The 16,821-nt window shown below is 48.4% G+C and overlaps 1 protein-coding gene across 4 annotated transcripts in view; it reads right to left on the reverse strand.

Annotated features, from left to right (window-relative positions):
• CACNA1I (calcium voltage-gated channel subunit alpha1 I) overlaps positions 1-13,085 on the reverse strand; it is a 158,445-nt gene extending 145,360 nt beyond the window's left edge. Inside the window, exons 1-3 of one of the 4 annotated variants that reach the window (XM_040669160.2) lie at positions 12,572-13,085; positions 12,368-12,429; positions 4,390-4,691 (exon numbers count right to left, since the gene is read on the reverse strand). In XM_040669160.2, coding sequence (XP_040525094.1) covers positions 4,390-4,670 — 281 coding nt within the window. In that variant the 5' untranslated portion in view covers positions 4,671-4,691; positions 12,368-12,429; positions 12,572-13,085. Of the gene's footprint in view, positions 1-4,389; positions 4,692-11,836; positions 11,932-12,367 lie in introns of those variants that run through there. The other 3 variants (XM_040669161.2, XM_040669159.2, XM_046907892.1) reach the window with 3 other exon arrangements.
• Positions 13,086-16,821: the final 3,736 nt, after the last annotated feature.

Below are 16,821 nucleotides of genomic sequence, written 5' to 3' on the forward strand. Positions count from 1 at the left end.
AAGCAAAAATAAGCCTTTGCTTAAGGCAAAAACAAGTACGATGCACTTCAGAAACTGCAGATGGAATTGCACTCACACAAAACAAATCGCCCAGACTGTGATATATAACACAACTGGACACCAAGAGCTTATTAACAAGCAAAAGATTTGTCAGCCCCTCAGCTGCGTGCATCACCATGTCCCCATGCACTGCAGCTCAGCATCACAGAGAGAAGTGCCAATTGCTGATCCACACACATCACTCTCCCTCCTCCTCCGGTACTCGATTCTCCACTCTCTTCACACAGGGCAGTGCCTGCAGGAAGCACTGCTATTGCAACCTACAACTGTTTCCACATGAGCAAATGGAGTGTGAAGCAATGCCTGCGGCACCAGGCAGGGAGGAGATGGAGAGCAGACCTGTGGGCTTCCCTGGTCTTCCCATCAGTGTGCCCAAAGCTGGTCCTGTTTCTTTGTGCATTTAACACACAACCCAAGCTGAAAACTGCCTTGGCAGTTTATAGTAAAGGTAGTTCCAGAACCATAGAATCATTACAGTTGGAAAAGATCTTTAAGATCACCCAGTCCAACCACCAGCCCATCCCCACCATGCCCACTGACCATGTCCTCAGTGCCACATCCACACAGCTCTGGAACAGCTCCAGGGACGGTGACTCCACCACCTCCTGGGCAGCTTGAAGCTCAGTAACAGGAAATTTAGAGACAAAAGGCAGCAAAATCCCTATTTGGGAAATCTTTAACAAGCTACAGGGCTGCCCTCAGTACACATAAGCATTCCTACCAGTTTTGAGTAGCTATCCTGACTTATACTCCATAAAACAGCCTCCAGTACTAAAAATTAAGTGTGTACATCAATTTTTTTTAATGGCAGACTTCATTCTCACTCTTGCTGTCACATCAATATTATAGATAGGACAGCAAAGGGAGGTCTAGACCCCTGTGAAGTGCTTTTTAAGGAAAGTCTCAAAGGATAAACCAAATCTATTGCATTTGACCCGAAGATGAGTGAAGCATGCAGTCTTCCTGGAACCCCAAGGAGACTAGCAGAGATGCACTTTGCAAATGATGAGAAGACTGAGAGATGCCCAAATGTCTGCATCAGGCACTTTGTGAGGCACCATGTGGCACAGCCTTTATTTAGTCCCCAACGTTTTATGAATAAGATGAACGCTACACAGTTGTTTTGGAAACACGTTTCATACTTTTCACCCTATTTCCGCTTCGAGCTCAGCCTGAAATCTTATTTGACATGGAGTTTAGGTTTTATATAAGGAAAAAGTCTTACAGCCTCTCTCATAGTCCTATCTCAAATATTGACTGTGCTAGCGTTTCGGCTGCAGTAGTCCCACCATCTGCAGTTCAGAGCAGCCAGCCTTGTGTCTGGTCATCCAAACAGAAATAAAGATTAACCAAAGTAACCCACTTTCACAGAATCACCACGGTTGGAAAACACCTCAAAGATCATCCAATCCAGCAATTCAAACACTCATTCACCCCATACTTAAAACCATCCCAGTCAATATTCCATACGGGGAAAAGCATTGCTAATTTCACATGGAACAAAGTCTGTATCTTAACACTGAGTTGCACCCACAGTTCTTGTTGGATTTTTCCAACTCATTTGCTTTGTTTTGCAGAAACAGCATCACATATCTGTGTGCTAATATGCAACTAGAAATGACTTTAAAACACAGACATAAGTTTGGTTTTTTTTCCCCCTCCTCTTACTGCACTGCAGCAAAGGACTATGGCAGTTGTTTAATAGCACATAAAATTGCAGGACTGCTCATGGAAGAAAAAATAATCTTCAGGGGAGGGGGGTTTAAATAGGTGGAATGCAATTACCTAAATGGAAATTTGGTGGTTAATGACCTTGTGCTTACAAAAATTACTACACAGTCCTTAATGATCAGAGCTTCCATTTTAAGTCTCATTGACAGCACTTCCAAATATAATGATCGTGAAGCTCTGCCCTAGTAGAAAGTCAATGAGAAGATTAAGAGGCTTTTAATTAATACCTCCCTTTTTTGCTGAATCTTCAGGAGAGGCCAGATGTTGCCCTGTGGTGTTGACTCAGCTTCTCCTGGCTTGGCACAAAAGCCCTGGAAGTTGATAGCCCAATATAAAAAGGTGAAAAAGCTTCAGAATGCAAAAATCAAGCAAGCAAATTCTTAGAAGACATGATTTGGCTTACACAGAAACACCTCTTACAAATGAGCTCATTTCTTCATGGAGAAAAGACCACAGTGAGCAATTTTCAGCCAGGGCATAGAATCATGTGATTTCTATGATGCTGTCAAAAACATATGTGATGCCAAGAACACACAATGACCTGTAAGCACCCTTGAGGCTGTAGCAAAATACTTTCATTTAAAAAAAAAAGGCAACTACTTGCTGCATGATTCGTTCCAAAAAAAGACTAAAAGAGAAAAAAAACAGAGGAGCAGAATCCTCTCTACACAGTCTCTTCTTTTCAAATAAGCAAACTTCACTCAGCTGAGCTGAAATCACAACTCTGAAACAATTCTCTCAACAGCCTTCCAGCAGCCCCATCATTGCCCTTCATATGTGCCACACACAGCCAGATGGGAAGGCATTCTGCAGCCTCTACTTTGAAAAATTCCTCTATAGTCAATGTCATGCATGTATGCTTAAAGACAAACATGAGCTTACAGCACCAAACTCCTCAAAGAACGCAATGATAGGATCTTAAACTCTGTACTATGCAGGGGTTGTTTTGACTGATTTAAGCCAGAAGCATGGATACTACAGCCTCCTTCCTCCATTCAGGAGTCAATCTTGATCCCAGATCTGGCCCATTGCTTTTCTCTCATCTTCTAAATGCAGTCTTTTCATAGACACAAATCTATCATGCATTCCTCTGAGCCCACAACACGCTGAGAAGAGATTCCTAGGACATATAGCTAGAGCAGCCATGCAGTGATTGAAAAGCAATGCATAATTCAGTATGAAGTCCCAAAATTTTAAGAAGCAACCAGTAGAAAGGAAAGCAGAAACCCTGGATCTCCAACAAACTCTCAGTCATAACTAGTGCTTGAGAACGCAAAACCTTTCCAAGAGCTTCTGAACTTTAAGAACTCAGATCTGAAATTCAAACACTACATTTGAAGTTGAAACAAAACTCCAGACTCATCTGCACTTAAGGTCACCTGTTACTGCTAACAGTACCTCTAGGCTTCACTTAGGGTTTCAATCACAAAGCTGAAAAGTCTCTTGGTGATATTTTCCAAGCCTCTGCTGTGCAGCCACTGAGATTTAATTAGAAGCCAACACACTGAAAATCATCCATATAGATAACAGCCACCTAACTAGGAGCTAAAAAATTCCCAGGGAAAAAGCACAACCACATGAGATTTATGACCAGAAAGATGTTTATATAAAATTTCAAACCAACCTCTTTGATGATTCATCACACCCTCCATGTCCTCCTACCTTGAAGGGTCTCACAAGCCAAAAAGCAACACCTGCCCTCTGCCTGCTTTATATAGCATTACTATCAGCCTTGGTACTAATTAGCTATGCAGGTGGTAGTTGTTTGTGTGACTGCATTGTAGGGTCCTCCTTGCACTAAGAGTGAATGGGGATATGTGTATGACCAGTGGCCTCCCTTGCATGGAAAGGATTTGTTTGGCTCCAGAGGACACATGAGGCTCACCAGCACACCTGTAATACATTCTTCTGTTCATTTTTGGACAGAAAACACAGCAATATGCCTCCAGGAGAGCTCATCATAGAACTATTAAGGCTGGAAAAGATCTCTAAGGTCATCTAGTCCAACTGCCCATCTGCCACCAACTTTGCTCACTAAGCCACGTCCCTCAGTGGCACTTCCACAGATTTCTTGAACACCTCCAGGGATGGTGACTCCACCACCACCCTGTGCAAAATGAATGATGTTTACTTGTGTGAAGAAAACATTGATCACCATGGTACCTTGCAACCAAGGCCCAGGACTGGTGGTTCCCTACCAACTCTCACCAAACCTATGTGCTTAGAAGCAGGGGACAGCTCGTCCACTCATGGTGGCCAAGCTCCTGGGCCAGAAGCTTCCCCTCTCTGTCCCAGGGAGTGGGGAAGGAGAAGAATAAGCGGTCTTACAATATTTATCCTCATCCTTCCTTCTTTCCAACCCATTTTGCCGTGATCCGTGCTGTCAGCATCTCTCTCTGAAGTTCTTTCACAAGCAGCTTCTTTTGATCACACATTGCAACAGCTGAAGTTCTGTTTAGAAGTGAGCAAGGAACAAAGCAGTTCGTTAAATACGTAGGAAAGTTCATTGCTTACCTGGAAGGCGCCCTGAGGGGACAGGGAGAGAGAAGGGACGGGGCAGGAGGTGAGGATGGAGAAGAGGCAGCTCAGAAAGGATATGGGTTGCACACCATTTTGATGCACCAGCTCCGTGGGCTGGTAGTCTGCTTCAAGCAAAAGAAGACGACCGGGGCCAAGTCAGGATAGGGAACATCAGGATCCGGGGGGGAGGTGACTTCCTCATCTTCGCCCAGCTCTGGCGAGGATGGGGGCTGCTCCAGTGGCATTTGCTGCTCTGAGACCCCCATGTTCATAGGCTCCAGTGGGCAGGCAGCAGAGGTGTTGTGGGGCTGTGGGCTCGCGGGCCAGGTGGAGGGAGGCTGGGGGGTGCACTCTGCCATGTCCGCTGCAAATGAGAACCCCTAGAGAGGAGGGAGAAAGAGTAAAGAAGCTCAGGTGAGAAACCAGCAGCCAGGGCACTGCATGCCATGCCCTTTATCTACCTTCTAGCTAGGCTTTTCCATAACTAAATCTTCCCCACAGCCTCTGAGACACCCTGGCATGATGATGTCTGCTCACTTTGGAGAGTTGTGGACAACACTGACACGTCACAGCCAGCCTGCCCTTGCAGCCCTTCACATGGCCCCCTCAGCTGAGGAAACTGGGCTGACATCACACCACAATTTGTGTTGAACAGTCCCCTTCAGATCAAGACTGGCAAGTGTATGTCAAAACCATACAGTCCAGGCACTCACTGATGGTTGGACTAGATGATTACAGCAGTATTTTCCAACCTTAATGATTCTATGATTCCAAGAGGTAGGCATAAAGCAAGCTAGTAGAGGGCATTCAATGAAGCACACCCTTTACTGGAGATTGTGGATCTCTTCTATACTAGAGCAGTGGAAGCAATGGGTAGGTGGGTTGCAGAAGTCATTTGACTAACTAGAAAGGTGGGCAGAGGAAGAACAAAACAACAGGTCTCATTCAGTGGCACCCGCATGCTGCATAGCACCATGCCTGTGTTAAACAACGTCACTTTGCTGGTTGGGTGCACTTAACAGCAGCCTTTTTCTGGGAAAACACAAAGCCAAACGTTTTCTATTAAATAACACAATGGAAGTGGCTTGTCAAAGTGAGGGGAATTAAATAAACTCCAGGGCTTCCACTGAAAGAGTGTTAGTGATGCTCTCAGGGACTGCTTGCCCAAGGACTGTTCAGTGGTGGCCTGATGGGTGCTTTCTACCTTTTACTCTCTTGATGTACTCCATTTATGGAGTATCCATGCTACAAGCAGAGGTTTAAACACAACACAAGAGCCCTCAGAGACATCATATGGCAGAAGGAGCCAACCCGCAGCAGAAGAGGCTGTGTTCATCACCAACACGCACAGTACAGAGCCCATCTCACCACCCTCTGCCCTCATAGGTTTTCCTCCCAGACATTTGTCTCAGGCCCCTTCAAGTCAGGATCTTACAGTCTCCACACATCTCTGCCGATGTCGCTCCGCCTTGTCATGCTCCATCCCTGATATTTTGGCCTGAGCTCCCTTTTGTGCCAGTCCGTGCTGTCCATGGATCCAACCAACCTTTCCACCATGGGCTGCACTCCCCTGTTAACCCTTGGTTAAGACCCTGAAAGCTCTGCCCACCTTATTCCCTCGGCACTGGCTTCCCACAGGTGCTTTGATCTACAGCTTTGCTTGTTCTTCGAGGCTTAGCATTTGTCAGAACAAAGAGTAGCAAGTGCAAAGGTTTAGCAAGCAGACATAGTGTCCCTTAGGGGATAGCACTGAGACTCTTTGAATTCATTACCCCAAAGTCCTGCAGCTATTGGAAAGAAACACGTGCTGTGTCTTCTGACTGGTTTGGAGACAGAGTTTGTGTTTTTTTTACTCCCTGTGACAAAATCAGGAGCACATCTTTTCCATCACCCAGCACCTCTATTTTCACTTGCACCAGGATTTTAACCCCAAGGACCCATGCAATTCCTCGTACCACTTTTCCCACTCCCTATTCCCACCATCTACCCATCACCTGCTCTGAGCTAGCTCCCTTGCAGATCATTAACACAATGTGTTTGAGCCCAGCTTTTTTCCCACTAACAACATGGAGGAGAAAGGTTAGCAGAGACAGCCAGGAGGAATGACTTCTTACAGTGCTCAGAGCATCCACGCTGACGAGAGCACCACAATTCCAAAAAGTGACGTACAAAGCTTCATAATTAACAACACAACTGAACAAAGGGACGGGGGAAACAACTCCATTATCACTTCCCTGCTTTGCCTCCTAACAAACATCACTCCTCCATTCCACCACTGCCAGATGCAGCTGGGATTTTGGATGCAGCTCTGTCCAAGGCACCTTAGCAGTTGAACCCATATCTAAGAGGGGTGGCCGGTGGGGAAAGGCATGGGCTGACAAACCGTCATAGATCAAGCACACACACAAATCAAGTCGTGGCTGCATCGTGGGCAGTTTATCCACTTTGATCCATGCTACTCAGCATGACTCATTCAAGGTCCTATGGATACGGAGCCAGGTGAATCCCTCTGGGAGTCCTGATGCTAAATGCAGCCTTGAAATGACAGCTGCCCCTTTCCTTCTTGAGACTACCAGCCCCAAGGCTGTGATCACAGTGTGTTTCCTGCATTAAGCAGGATTCTCACACTGTGACATAGGAGGCAAAGGGAAAGCCCAAGCGGTGGGGCACTCCTAGGCACTCACTGATCACCACATGTGCTCCTTGCTTGAGAGTGCTTCTGAGTGTACAGCCTGTACATACATGAAGATAAACCTGTGTGTGTGCCAGTGAGGAACTGAGTGACTTATTAGCAATTAGCCCACATATGCCTAATGATGTGGCTTTCTGATGTCTCTCTGATTTGAAAGAAGAGCTGCTGCATTACAATCTTCACAGCACCTTCTCATGAAAAGGGAGAATGTGGAAGAATTGAGCAGAAAACCAATAAGAAATTGGTGCATTCCCTGAAACGTATCACCTACAGTCTGTACCATGGACAGCACCCCATGGCTGTAGGAAGAAGGGTGAGCCTAGATCTCATAGCTTCTCCCACCCTTATTATCACAGCGCAGCAATGTGGGCATCTGCTGACACTGCTGAGAAACCCTTGGCCAAGCCTGCAGAGATCACTCAAGGTGTTGCTGGTGAAATGGAATTAAAACAAGGCACAGAATTAGCACAGTCCCAAATGAACAGACACCCGAAAATGAGAAGACTCTTTGGAGAAGACCCTCCGGTCTAGCAGACCCGTGGGGAAGCTCTTCCCCTTCCAGCTTGCTCTCAGCAATGCCTCCCCTGGGATGCTGGTTCTTTCCAGGTGAGTAGATTCCCATCATATCCTTTCACTTAAGCCACCTTTCAGCCAAGCTGCACACCCTTAGCCCTTAATCCTCACTCATAAATTAAACTCCCAAACCCTAGAGCCATTCTGTACAGATCCTCAATGGAAACTGCCTCTCAGCCATCTATGTGCTTTTCTGATAATGATGTGCTAAGCACCAAGGGGTGAGCACCTCAACAGCCACAGAGGCGGGCTGCCACCTGATGGCTCCATTGTTGTCCCAGTCACAGAATCACAGAAATGTAGGGGTTGGAAGGGACCTGTGAAGATCGTTGAATCCAGCCCGCTGCTAATGTAGGTTCCCTACAGTAGGTTGCAGTTATTCTGCAAGCCCACATCTGACATGCCATCTACTGTCACACCTTGGTCTTGTTGCATACATCATCCCTTCTCTGCCCCTGCCAGCTCTGCAAACCACCTCTTTCAAGCTGTGTTGCCACCAGATGCAGTTGATTGTGTTTTTCCCAAGGCAAGTCTCACTGTACCTTTTTCTGCGTATGTTTCTGACCTCACTACTTCCCTTTCTGTTGCTTTTCCATGTCCTCACCAGCAGGTACAAACCTGTTTCATCATCATCTGGGAAAGTCATTAGCATGTTATTTACTCCCTTATTCACATCAGCAATAAAGGTGCCAGCTAAGACAGGTCTGATGAGGATAGAAAAGAAGAAAAAAAGCACTCCTGTGGCCTCCCAGCTATGATGTCCTTGGAGCCATACTCACATCCTCAGTCTTCGAGCTGAAACACAAAGCACTTGCAGGAGAGGTAAAGTGTAAGAATACACTAGCTGTGCCCAGAGGAGAACCTTATACAAGGGGAACAGAGTTGTAGCTGGTGCAAGCACAGATGGCAGCCAGTGCTAAAGAAGCACTGTCTTTTCTTCCAGACTCTCCTGGACCAACCCTTTCTGACCTAGTCACTCATCAGTAGGTAGATCTGGACCTTTTGATGACATCCTGCATCCCACATAATTTGCATACCAGCTTTGCCACTCATTGTTATGAGCCAGAAAATCCTCTTCCCTCCCCACTGCCACCAGGAAAAATAAAAACCTGGATGGCTGCTAGAATAGAAATCACTGAAAACCAACAAAGACATCAATGCAAGCCACTCCCATAACTCATCCCTGAAGTCCAAGTCCAATCCCTCACCACAGTAGGCAATGGTGAAAGAAAAATCAGTTTAAAAAAAACACATAATATTGCCCCATCCCCCATCTCCTCTCACCCTCACTAGCAAACTTAGAGTAGCTCTGGAAGCAAAATAGCAAAAAAATAAACACACTGAAGGAAAATGAGCAATTGAGTGCATCACCATTGTCCCAAGTCCCTGCGCTGGGAGGAGAGGTGAGATCACAGAATCATTAAGGTTGGAAAAGGCCACTAAGATCATCTAGTCCAATTGTGATGAAGCTGGTGATAACACTGGACATTACACACTGCAGCAGAAGTTCCAGAAGGTCGGATCTATCCCTGCCAGTCAGGCCTGAAGGTAAATCCACTCCTAAGCTGCATGCTGGCAAGCAGTATAATTGAGCTTGTCAGCAAGGTGTGTTTACCCAACACCTGAGAAATGCTTAACACCACTAAGGCCACCTGTGCTCCCTGTACAATACTTCTTTTTTAACCACAGCCAAACTCTGGCACTTCAAAGAAACAAATACCTCCTCTCCCTCCCAATGATCTCACCATGCAAATACTCTCAGCATCCACATCGCAGCTGCAAAATCCCCACCATTCGCACCTTCTCCAGCTTCCTGCAGCGCAGCACAACAGCTCCTCTCCATCCCATCCCACAGTCAAGATCCAGTGGTCTCTCAAGGGAATGCCACTCACTAGCTGTCCCTGTCAAGCTTCATGTTGGGGAACGGTGGGGTGGGATCCTGTGGAACCCACTACTGCAGGAAAGCAGAGAGCAGTATCTCCCACCATCAGCACATCTGCTTGCCCACAGGCTGGCTCTGACCCACCAAGCCTGTTTGGCCAAGGGACCCACTCCTCCTGTGCGCCCCCAGCAGCAGGATCCCTCATCACAAGCAAGCACTCAGGCATTTGCTGAGATCTCCTCATCACTATTAGTCCCTGATGCATGGGGCTGATTGCTCTTCAGGGCACACTGCAGCGCTTCAAACACAGTGGGCTGATGAGTAACGGGAAAGCAAGGAGTTTATTACCAAGTTAGTGGGTTGATTTATGGAACCTGAGTTATGATTAGAGGGCTTAAATAAATACAGTATCTGCATAAGACATTTTTCAAACCACCACACGATTTCTAACAGCTTCAAGCTACGCATTTCGGACACAGATGAATAAACCGAAGCGGTTGACTCCATTAGGTCATAATAAACAACTGCACACCTCTGCATGACTGGGGAGAAACCTCTGCTTTCCAATAACAGGTTGGGGTTGTGTGGACCTTAAATGCTCTTAAAATCACCCCTGCGTCATTCCGTCTTACAGATTAAAATTACACAGCTAAGAGAGGGAAATATTTGCTCTCACACATCCACCTGCACCACTTGGTTTCTGAGCCTACTGGCGGACATGGCAGCTCCAGCAGGGCTCTGTGCAAGCAGAGCCGTTCACCTGCTCTGTTGAATTTGCAGGATTAGGGTTTGGATTTCATAAAAGATCAAACTGACCTTAAACCAGCGGCCGGCCCTTTGCAAAAACCCTAACACTGCGTGAGTGTTCCATGAGTTTCCAGCTGCAGACACTTGTTCCCTCTGAGGAAAATGGGTAGAAATCGGTTTCAACACTTTTTTTTTCCCCAGAAAAGAAAAAAAAAAGGCTGACCAAGCGTTCTTTGCAGCAGAGCCTGGGATTGCAAGATTTTACCCAGATGAAAGGTGTCAGGCTGAACCACCCTTGGTTTGGGATGTCCACTTGGGTGGGACACAGCTGAGTCGCTTTGGGCATGGATACGTGTGTTCTCCAACCCTGGATCAGACAGCGGTAATGCAGCCATGTATGAAAGGAGTTGGTGAATGGGTGGAAGGATCTGGGACCAGAGAAGAGGCCATAGCCACAGCCACAGCATGGGTGTAGTGCTTGGAGGATGCTCGGGGCTGGACCAGAGGGGAAGGCGCTGCTTTGGAGGGGACAAGAATGGGGACAGAGAAAAGCTTGCCCAGCATCAGTGGTGCACACGAGCAGCCCAGCCGTTCTCCTCATGTCACAGCTGAGGCCACCGTGCAGAAACAACCACGCAAGCAGCGAGCTCCTGGTGAATCAGCATCCCCCTCCTGCGACGCTTCTCCTCGATGGCTGCAGCGGCGCTGGCCTCACTCCAGACATGTCCACTGCTGCCTGGTGACCTCCCACCGGGATCTGCAGGGATCTGCTCCTGCCAGCCTCCCACTGAGGTGCTCTCCCTGCCAACCCCAAAGAGAACCCCGGTGAGGGGCCGGATCCAGCCCTGCCTACTAGTAGAGAAGTTCACACGTTGGAGGGAAAGCATCAGCGGGTGGGGGGCAGCAGACCCCTTCCCCCTCCCAGGATCACAAACCCTTAACCAACAGCCCAAATGTCAGACCCGTGCTCTGCCACAGCACACAGAAACAGCTGACAATTAACATAGCGGAGCAACAGAGACGCAGAACCACGAGCAACCCCCGGATCAATGAGAAAAACGCTCCCTATTAGCAGGGAGAAAACGCAGAGCAAGTTCTGCTTTTCGAGGTTTATCATTTTTCTTTGTAACAATTTGCAGGGAAATGATGCATGCTGCTTTTCTTTTTTCTCCTCCTGTTGTTTCCAAAGCCCCTGATACTTTTCAGCCAGACGCTGTTACCAAGAAGCAAAAGGTCTCCATCAGGAGTGTGACAAACACCAGTATTGGCGGAAAATACGCCAGATAATGGCCAGTCACCAATGTCTGACATTATTTCTGGTTCTCTTCCCTTTTAATTCTCCATTCCTCACCCCCTGTCTCCAGCCAACAGTGATGTACAGAAAATGATGCATTTGCTGTATTAAAGTACCTGCTATTCCCTGTCCCTTTTCAGACACTTTGGATGTTGCACACACAATCGGAATGCAATAATAATCACAGGCAAAACAGGGAAAGGCAATTTATGAAACCCAGACCCGTAACCCAACTCTCACTTGGCAGAGAAGCAAAAAATATCCCAAACCCAAGGAGCCCCTCACCAGCGAGATGCTTTTAAGAAAAGTTATATATATCCGAGTCTCAGACAGTTACCTCTCCGGGGAGGAGGTTTTGTAATCCTTTCCCTTCCCCACCATCCTTCCCCATCACAACAGCACAAACTAACCACGGCTCGGTTCTAAATCCCTGGGATTATTCACACTCTGTGTACCTTTTATAGCCGTGTATCAAGAGAAAGCTGTGATGAACACATCCCCTCCTGCAATCACCCGTGGATGTGGATTGCTGGATTGGCATTCATCGCCCTTCCACCACCCCCCCTGCCCAAAGAACACATCGAACCGATTCTCGAGACTTGTTGGGTAAACAGAGGCAGCCTCACATACATGGGGACAGCACACGTATGCACAGAGAAACAACTTTCCTCTCTGGAAAGCCGGGATCGTTAACATGACAGACATGTCTACCCCAAGCCTTACTTCTGCCAGGGAGGAAACAGGTAGGAAAGAGCAGAGGGGTGATGCAGGTACAGCAGTGGACACAAGTTTTCCAGGAGAAGGGAAGCACAGACAAGCGGAACGAGACAGACAAAGGGTCAGCCAGGTGTGCATGCGTCTCACCTACCTTTGCATGGAAAAGAAATCTCCAAGGGAGAAGTGTCCGAGGCAGAGAAGCAATATAAATGACTAACGAAGACGGTTTGAAAAATTCCCCACCGGGGAAAAAAAAAAACCAAAAATAAATTAAAATTAAAATTAAAAAGGCACCCCCCGCTCCCCCCCCATCCCCCCCTTGCACACAGACACACTCACACGCGCACACACGCACCTCAGCACCCGGGGGGTGGGGGGAAATAAAAGGCAAAGATGAGGATCAGCTGAGTGACGGGGAGCACAGGACCTGCAGGCGAGGACCGGGGAGTTGTGTTAGATCCGTGGCTGCGAGGACTGAGCGTGTGCAGGAACGAGATGGTTTGAAAGGAGAATACATGGTAAGAAATTGTGGCTGCTCAGGCTGGAGTCTGAAGCTCCGGTGTCCAAAAAAAAAAAAAAGAAAGAAAAGAACCCCCCCCCCCCCCCCAAAAAAAAAACCCACAAATAGGACCTCTTCCTTCGCGGGAGGGCTCGGGGAGCTGTGTATGGCTGTGTGAGTGTGTTTTCCAGGCGGGTGGTGTTAAGAAGTGACAGAAGCTTCCTTCCAAAAAGCCCGGAGGGTCAGCACGATGGTGGGGTGCTGGGAAGCGATGGAGGTGCGGGTGGGGGCAAGTTCGGAGGCTCCGCAGTGGGGAGGCGAGGAGGAAGGGCCGCTTGTGCTGTCTGTCTATCTGTCTGCCTCTATCTGTGTCTTATGGTACGTTCACCGGCAGCTCACAGAGCGGCTGCACAGCGAGGGAGAGAATCACCGTACAGGCATAGAGGCAGAGAGAAACGCCGTCCTTACAGTGACACCAAATGTCTTTAGGGGAAACCTACAATTAGAGGCGCATAAGGTAGGGAATTCAGAGGAAAGGGAGAAAGCACCTCGTACACGCAGCTGTGGGGGTCTTGGGACAGCTGCTTGCCCCCTGCCCTCTGCCCTCTTCCCTGATAGACACTGCCTTTGGCATGTGGCCTTGCCCTGCACTGGAAAGCAACTGCCCCAAAACGAGCAGAGAGCACAAACACCTCCTGGGGATGTTTAACAAAATAACCTCAACCCCCTGTTCAAAATTAGCCCTCATTCTACATCCCCCACACCTGCAATGGGAGCTCAGGGGTGGGCACGACCCACTGAAAATCAGTTTCCTGCTGTGTTTTGTGGTGTGGTAACAGAATGGTAACACAGCAATGCCACCACAGAGTGCTGCAGCCCCATCGTCCCCCACCGGCCCATGGCTGAGCGGCCTGGCCCCACAGCAGCACAGCCTCCTCATTCTTTGAGCCATCAATTTGGGTGCCAAGTGGCCCCGAGCTGGCCTTGGAAAGAAACACAAGGTGAAGTGCTGCACATAGACAGCCTTCGTGGGGTTTTGTCTCAAGTCATGTCAATCCTCAAAGCTGGTCATGAGTTCTCATTACTCAGATCAACAAAACCCCAGGTGTTAGAAGAGATGGAGATATTCTTGCCACGTGACTTATATTGTAAATAAGCAGCTAAGAGATGCCCAGCTCTCTGTTGGGGTGCAGTACAACAGGCATTGTGCACTCCAGAAGCTCCTCTGTTCCCTCTCAGTTCTGCATGGATCCTTCTCCAGACCTTCCAGATAATGACGAAGCATTTGCGTTCACAGCTAGAATAGCTGGGTCAGGGTAATTAACACTTCAGACCCAAAAATGGCCATGAAAGCAAGCATTTCCATCTCACTGTGAAAGAGGCCCTCTTATGTTAACTCTCTTTGGGATGGACACGGAGCTGTTTACAACAACCTGAAAGGAGGTTGTACAGAAGTAGAGGTTGGCCTCTTCTCCCAGGTAACAGTGATCAGATGAAAGGGAACAGCCTCAAGATGCACCAGGGAAAGTTCAGGTTGGATGTAAGGAAAGATTTCTTCTCAGGAAGAGTGGTGCTGCAGTGGCACAGGCTGCACAGGGAGGTGGTGCAGTCACCGTCCCTGGAGGTGTTGCAGAGCCGTGTGGATGTGGCACTGAGGACGTGGTCAGTGGGCATGGTGGGGATGGGCTGGCGGTTGGACCAGGTGATCTTAGAGGTCTTTTCCAACCTTAATGACTCTGTGATTCTAAGCCCACATTCTGGTAAAGCCACAATCTGTGGTGGAAAACACCCATGGCTCCTCTCTCCCAGCACAGCTTGGCTTTGCCATGGCATTGAGCAGAAGACATGGAAGCTAGGGCTGTTTCTGCCATATAAGTCCTTTGAGTCCCAACATGTTGGCTGGCACTGATACAGCCTCTCATGAGGCTCTGATACTCCTTTGCAGCAGAGGCAGCAGTTGCTGCCTGCTTTCAGCAGAACTCAGTTGTGTTTAACACAGGGCCATAGAATCACAGAATCATTAAGGTTGGAAAACACCACTAAGACTATCCAGTCAGCCCATCCTCACCATAACCACTAACCATGTCCCTCAGTGCCACATCCACACAACTGTGGAGCACCTCCAGGGACGGCGACTACACCACCTCCCTGGGCAGCCTGTTCTGATGCTTGACTTATGCTTTACTTCAGGCTGCAGGGTAACAGCTATAGGGCAGTGAGTAGTGCTGAAGCAAGAGCAGACTTCCTAGCCAGAGAGCTCAAAATTGGCATGAGTTATACTCACCCCCAGTCCCACATACAAACACCTACGTGTGCCTTCCCCATTCCTACATATATTGGAGGGGCTGGTTCACCCCCCAGTGCTCTCATGCCAGCAAGCCCACCCTGGCTGCCGAGGTTAATCCCCTTGGCTCTCTGTCTTCCCCCCTGCCAGTCACAGGACATTTGTTGTTCCTTCATCTCATAAAAAGGCATCTGCTCTTTCTTCCCGGGAAGAAGGGCTTCAGTTCTGTCCCCGAAATGATGAATCTGAGCATGATATGATTTCAGATGCCTGCAATTCACCAACAAGCCCCTTCAGGGGGAACAGGGAAAAAATGCAATTGAATTTATTCATGCATGAATATCAAATGAGAAAAAGAGAATGAGGAGGAGGGCAGGAGAAAGAGGGAGAGGGTGAGACAGGAGGAAGAAACAGGGCAGCAAGGGGAGGCAAGAGAAATGAAATGAAGGAAGATGCAGAGAACACACAGAGGGGGACAGGGAGATAGATGCACATGCAGCACAACCTGTGGGTCATCAGTGATGCCCACAACCCAGGACCACATATATTTGTTTTCCAGCATACCTACACCATGAGGATTAGGCAACATTAGAACTCTTGCTCAGATGAACCCTCCAGATTCATAAAACCATGCAACAACTATAAGGAGGGGAGATGGAAAGGGACCAGGAAGGGAAACAGCCATGCCATGCAGCCCATCACAATTTCAGTGATCACAAGAGCAAGCCTCGGGCAGCTCATGCTCCTGCAAAGATGTAAATCCAGAGAAGAGCCCCTCTTCCCCATACTCCTTACACCAGGGAGGGCTTCTGCAGGCTGGGACTGTGGCAAACCCATCTTTGTCACAGAGCCTGGGGCTGAGACACCGCTGCCCTCCCTGAACAGACCTTCCTCTCTCCCAGCCCCAAGAAAAGTGCCTGCAGACAAGCAGCTCCTCATCTTGCAGCTCAGGAAGTCACAGGGCTCCATCTTCAACCACCAGAGCTCCTGCAAGCAGTTTTGTTATCCACCCTGAGGCATGGGATGGGACAGGATGGGATGAGATAGGGTGGAATGGAATGGAATGGAATGGAATGGGACAGAATGGGATGGAATGGAATGGGATGGAATGGAATGCAGGAGAATGGAATGGGACAGAATGGAATGGAATGGAGGAGAATGGAATGGAATGGAGGAGAATGGAATGGAATGGAATGGAATGGCTCAGTTGGAAGAGTCTTGCAATGATTACTAAATCCAACAACAAATAGGTATGAGGTCTTCTGGGAGCAGCCTGGGGGTGGGTCATGTCAGGAGTAAGGATGGCACACACTGGCCCTACACATGCACACACAGCATTTCTAAAGGTCCCTCCCTGTCTCCTCTGCAATTTTTGAGAGGAACAGCAAAGCCCAGGTCTGGCAGTGTGCCAAGGGGAAGCTGAGCCTGCAACACTGGACTTAGAAGCACCCTCTGGCCATGTCCCAAGGGCACCAACCAGCCACAGCGACGCATGGGCTGAGTTCATCCCAGACCCACAGGAGGGAAGAGGAGCAGCCAAGCAGACAGCAGACTCCTCCGTGGCACTCCCAGGTAGGGCAGCAGGTCCAGCATCTGTTGCCACCATGGATTTGTGTTTGCTGCTTCCAGGAGACAGTGCTCAGCTTTTCCCACAGCCTTCAAAATAGAAAGAGAAAAATAAAATGAGGGAGAGAGAGTGTAAGCTCTGACGTGAACCTAACTTTAGATCCAAGAGCTGATGACTCACTCTGCTGGGGGAGAAGTGGCTGAGCTGGCTGTAGGTTTCTGTTTATATACCTCACTGAGCTAAATATATAGACTG

This window comes from Gallus gallus, chromosome 1 (genome assembly GCF_016699485.2).
Source record: "Gallus gallus isolate bGalGal1 chromosome 1, bGalGal1.mat.broiler.GRCg7b, whole genome shotgun sequence".
NCBI classification, from domain to species: Eukaryota; Metazoa; Chordata; class Aves; order Galliformes; family Phasianidae; genus Gallus; species Gallus gallus.